General features: G+C 40.7%; 1 protein-coding gene across 1 annotated transcript; it reads right to left on the bottom strand.

Annotated features, from left to right (window-relative positions):
* Positions 1 to 1,249: 1,249 nt before the first annotated feature.
* On the bottom strand, positions 1,250 to 3,532 carry LOC149682723 (uncharacterized). Its single transcript, XM_089834373.1, has 2 exons — positions 2,827 to 3,532; positions 1,250 to 2,206 (listed from the first exon to the last, which is right to left on the bottom strand). Exons 1-2 carry the CDS (start codon positions 3,000 to 3,002, stop codon positions 1,306 to 1,308), a joined length of 1,077 nt encoding a protein of 358 aa, XP_089690499.1. The 5' UTR covers positions 3,003 to 3,532; the 3' UTR covers positions 1,250 to 1,305.
* Positions 3,533 to 5,168: the final 1,636 nt, after the last annotated feature.

Here is a 5,168-nt window from a genome sequence, read left to right on the forward strand (position 1 = left end):
CCTTGCTCGGATTAATAGTTAATCCGGCATCTTTAAGGCGGCCTAGAATTTCTCGAATGTGAATCAAATGATCCTCAAACGTCTCGGAATATATGGTGATATCATCATAAAAACCGAGAGCGAAATTCCATTTACAGGGTCCTAACACACGGTCAACTAATCGCATGAAAGTTGCCGGTGCGTTTTTAAGTCCAAAGGGCATCTTTACGAATTCGTAAAGTCCCCTATGGCACACGAAAGCTGTCTTTTGTACATCGCTATCTTTCATCCTCACTTGGAGGAACCCCTTTGTGAGATCTATTGTCGTGAAATACCGCGCCTTCCCTAAGTACGCTAAAATATCAGGTATCGAAGGCATTGGATACCTATCCGCGGTAGTCACATCGTTTAACCTCCGCACATCTACACAAAGCCGTTTGATCTCACCCGGCTTTGGGTTAGCTTTTTCAACAAGTACAATTGGGGACGCCCAGGGACTTTTCGATGGTCGTATAACTCCCAATTCCAACAACTCATCAAAAGCCCTGTCTATTTCCTCCCTCTTCTTATTGCTAACCGGACGGGGATGACACGCTAAAGGCCTAGCGTCGCCCGTCTCTATAGAGTGCTCAATTAGCGAGGTTTCGCCAGGTTTCTTTGTGAATATACTTTGGAATTCCGAAAGCATATCCACCAACCTAGCTCTTTCATCTTTGCTACAGGTCGATTTCGACGCCAAAGCTTTTAACACATTTAAGGGGTCTTTTTCACTTTTGACGATTTCGCCAAAGCAATTAGACGCCCCTTTTTCCATTTCTTCGGTATCGAACGGGATGACTTTTTGAGGGAAGGGGCCGATTGACCACCCACCTTCACTTAACCTAATGTCTATCACCGTTCCTCGAAGAAAATCTCTCCCAAAAATAACTGAGGGTGTAAGACCTCGGACAATAAGAAAGCGCTGCCTTCTTTTCCTTCCGGGCCAATATACCTGGAAACGGATATCTCCGGCTACGCGGCATGTGCCGCGACCGAATCTAACCATTGTCCTATTAGTTTTTATCGCCATTCCTCGTTCTTCGAATATGGGTATGAATTCATCGCCCAACAAAGAAACTGACGATCCGCTGTCTAACAAGCCAAGGAAAGATTGCCCCATAGCTTGAAATCTCAATAATGGGGGAGTTTTCCCGCCAAAATCGGAACAGCGATTAACCGATGGCGCGAAAATTTGAGTTTTCGAATTTCTTGCCTGGTTTTTGACCCTCGTTATTTTGGTTTCAATTTTATCACGAGGCCCCTCCCAAGAATAATTCGGATTTCCGATTATCTTGGTTGCCTCGTTTGCCCATTTCCCGGATTAGTACAATCCCTTTTGAAATGGCCGGGTTGGTTGCACTTGTAACAGCGCCCAATACCCCGATTACCTCTCCTTTGGACTGGATTTCCGCCATTGGATTGTGCATTAAAAGTTGCACCAGAATTATTACCTGAGCGAGTATTTACTCCGCTCATCACTTGTCTCTGTACTCTAAAATAAGAGTACGGATCCAAGGCTGCCAATCCTACTCCCACCTGGTTTCCCGCAAATGCATTTGCATCCGCAGAAACAGACATAGTGACGGCTTTACTAACCGATTGATGCGATTGCTCAATCGTAGCGCTTGCCCCATATGCCAAACCAGGTTCCAAGGATTCCGCCATTGACGGTGGGGGTCTGTACATTACCTCGGCTAGGAGATCAGATTGAATAATCTTAGCCTCCTCAGCCAATTCAGCAAGGGTAGCGAAAGCTTTCCCTCTTAGCATTCTACGGTATGTCGGATGACACTGCCGTAGGACGCGCTGAATTTGTACCGACTCAGACTCCGGTGTTTCTAATCGGTGAGAATACTCCGATAAACAATGGATGTACTGAGTCAATGGTTCATTTTCTCCTTGAGTTCGGTTATCCAACTCAATTTGAATACGCCTAGAGTAATCAGTAGCCTGATACTCTTTTCTAAAACAATCTCGGAATTCCGAAAGGTTTTTGAAAGCGGCTGAACCCCCCACAAATTTAAACCAGCGATCGGCCGGCCCTTGTAAAGACAAAGGGATCACGTGAAAAAGGATATTCTTATCACTATAGCCGGTCGCTGATTGATACCGCTGAAGAGCCTCGAGGGAATCCATCGGAGATTTCTCATCTGCGGGTCCTAAATAGGTTGGAGCGTCTACTCGCAACCTTTGTTGATGAGGAATTATTAGTGTCATTGTTAATGAATGTTTATAATCGCCTTCAAGAAAAAACTGTTATCTATTATTAATCATTTTGTGGAAACTTTTCTATTTTGGATTTTTTTACTTCACTTTGTGAATAGTCCCTCTTTATCCTCGCTGAGCCCCCAAAAAAAACCCTTTCAATAGATCTAAACTCTAGAATTCAATAGGTTAATTTCCGTAGCTAAAAAATAAGCGCACGTGCAAGAGAGTTCATCGGACCTCACCTCGAGATGGAAATTTACCGCAACCCCACGCGAGAGGAATCTTTTTGGGTAAACAACTGGGAGGCTCCGCTGAGTAAAAAAGAGAGATTACAATTTTAAACCTTTTATTACGACTTCACTTTCAAAACTTGTACGGGAAAGACCTCGCTATACTAGCAGGCAAGGAAAATAAATTTAGTTGTGTTTTTTGTTATAACTCTGGACTTCTTACTTTACTTTAAACTCGACCTTTCATCCTCGAACCAACTCTTGGTTTAGTGACTTAAATAATAACTTAGAAACCTTGTTTTTCAGTCGGCAAGGTTTTAGTGCCAAATTAGCTCTCCCCCCTTAAAACGAACTATTTCTCCCCCACAACCTTACCTGAGGTGTTTGCGTTGGATTTCCAACACTATCTACCCCACTACCTGAGACAAAACCTTGAAAGGCTTGACGCAAGGCATCACTAATAAGTTGGCTCATTTGCTGAGCCGGGTCTCCGGACTCAACGCCTTCACCATTATTAGCGGAAAACCCGGATCTAGTTTCCGGCATAATTCAATATAGTGGTATCACTATACTAAAATCACTAATTTCAAAACTAAACTAACTTTCAATCAACTACTCGACTAACGACCCTCACTCTTTCGATTTAGATTTTCGAGATAAAAATTAAACTAAGTACATGTATTACTCTATGTTCTCCAAGCCCCACGTTGGGCGCCAGTTTGTAAGCCCTACAAAACTGGTAGGCTTACCCTAGAGTAATAGAAGTACTTTTCTAATCAAACTTTATTTTCGACTCACCCAGCCATCTCTCAAAAATATTACAATGTAAAAACTTTTAAAGTAAAATAAACAAAAAGGTGCTCGGGCCTTCCTCCTTCGTCGCTGGAGCCAAAAAGATATCTCTCGTCCCCTCGGTCCCTCCTTTTATAGACACAGGGTCTCGAGTCGGGTCTAAGGGTTCCTACCCCCTTTGATTTTTGGTCAAGGGGTTAAGTCTCTGTCGGGATTCCGACGAGGACAGTTGCGCGGTGCAATAGGACTTTCTTAGACCCCCCTGATAGTTTTACAAGCGTATGCTCGTTCGGCTGCTACCCAAGCTCGCTAATTTTAACGTTATGAGGAGCAACGGCCTACCAGGGGTAACGCCATTTCGCGTTTGCGATATGGCCGTTACAATTTTATGTTTAAATTCACCCTAATTATACTTAATTATGTTGAAATTAATGAAGGATTGTGGTTTGGCAGTATTGATTTAGCTTATAAATTGAGCTTCAAAAAATTATTAACCTTAATTTTAATGTTTAGATGAGTTTTTGATTAGTTCCAACACATTGCGTTCAATTTTTATCATGCCCCGTACTAAATTTGCGGTAACGTGAAGATTAACAATTAAATATGTTGTACCGGGGTACAAAGGTTACAATGTTAATGAATGATGTGATTCCATAGATTCGCTTAAATACCAGTAATTAAATCAAACACCTAAACAATTCATAGCAATTCTGACATATAAACAAACGGCAATAAGGACTGTGGAAATAGCGTACGTAAGACTCTGTTTCCCACGTGGTTACGTTGAAAAAATCTGCACATGGAATTTATTTGACTAATTACGTAAAGACAATGTTCTCCTGGATTAACCAGCACCACTGTTACTTATATTTCTAAATTAAACAATCAACTCTTGGTAACAAATAATTTATAAAACGTAATATCATATACGGACTGTTTCACCAGGAAAAAAATTGTTTTAACGAATCGTTTCCAACGAGAGAATCTGTGCTGGTGTAAACATGGAAATTCCTCTACATTGGTTCAGTTTAAGGAAATATATTACACACCTTCACAATTAGTACCATTTTAGTGAGATTAACAAATAATGAAACCCTGTATACCTCATACGTAACCCTCCGTTTCCAACGTGGTTACGTTGAGAGAATCTGTGCAGATGTAAACATGGAAATTCCTCTACATTGGTTTAGTTTAAGGAAATATATCACACATCTTCACAATTAGTAGCATTTTAGTGAGATTAACAAATAGTGAAACCCTGTATACCTCCTATATTTGTTGGTAGCAGAAAACGAAGCAGACTGCGTATTTTTGAAATACAGAGCTGGAAATTAGATTTTTTATCTTTAAAGGGGAAACCAGGCTTGGAAATAAGGTTTATTTCTGAACTAATCCTCCGGACCAGTGACCCCTGATGTCTTAAATATGAAACTGGTCCCGGGGCCAGTGACCCTTCCCCTAATTATTTTTCTACTGGTCCCAGGACTTGTGGTCGTTCTCTATTCTAAAAAAATCTCTCTCGGCTTAGGGTTGTATACACAACTGGACTCATGGAGTCGAAATTTATGTTAAAATGAAATTAATTTAAGAGGTCCCCATATCAATTTTTAATAAAAGTAGGAATTAATAAACTAGTCATTGGGACCAGTGACCCTCACGTTTTGAATAAAAAAAGTGGTCCAAGCTATTAATAAACTGGTTTTTGACCTGTAAACCTGTCTTATTTCCTAGCCTGGGAAAGACACTATAAGTATAAAGACTATATTACATTAATCAAAAATGTCTTGATTAGAATCTAGACCTAAAAAGTAACGATAAGACTGAGGTTATCACTTGTCTGAAGGATCAGATATTAATTTTTCTTTTTAATTGAAACTTAAATGCATGCTTAAGAAAAAACAACGTTCCATTACCGTTTTC

This window comes from Phalangium opilio, unplaced genomic scaffold (assembly GCF_054372755.1).
Source record: "Phalangium opilio isolate 3A_F unplaced genomic scaffold, DU_Popi_V2 ptg000038l_1, whole genome shotgun sequence".
Classification (NCBI taxonomy): domain Eukaryota; kingdom Metazoa; phylum Arthropoda; class Arachnida; order Opiliones; family Phalangiidae; genus Phalangium; species Phalangium opilio.

Excerpts from the sequence above, each read along its gene's own strand:
- LOC149682723 (XM_089834373.1), bottom strand. The coding sequence starts at position 3,002 with ATGCCGGAAACTAGATCCGGGTTTTCCGCTAATAATGGTGAAGGCGTT. Across the intron at positions 2,207-2,826 it reads ACGCAAACACCTCAGGTAAG|GTTGCGAGTAGACGCTCCAA; the intron begins GTTGTGGGGGAG and ends TCATCAACAAAG.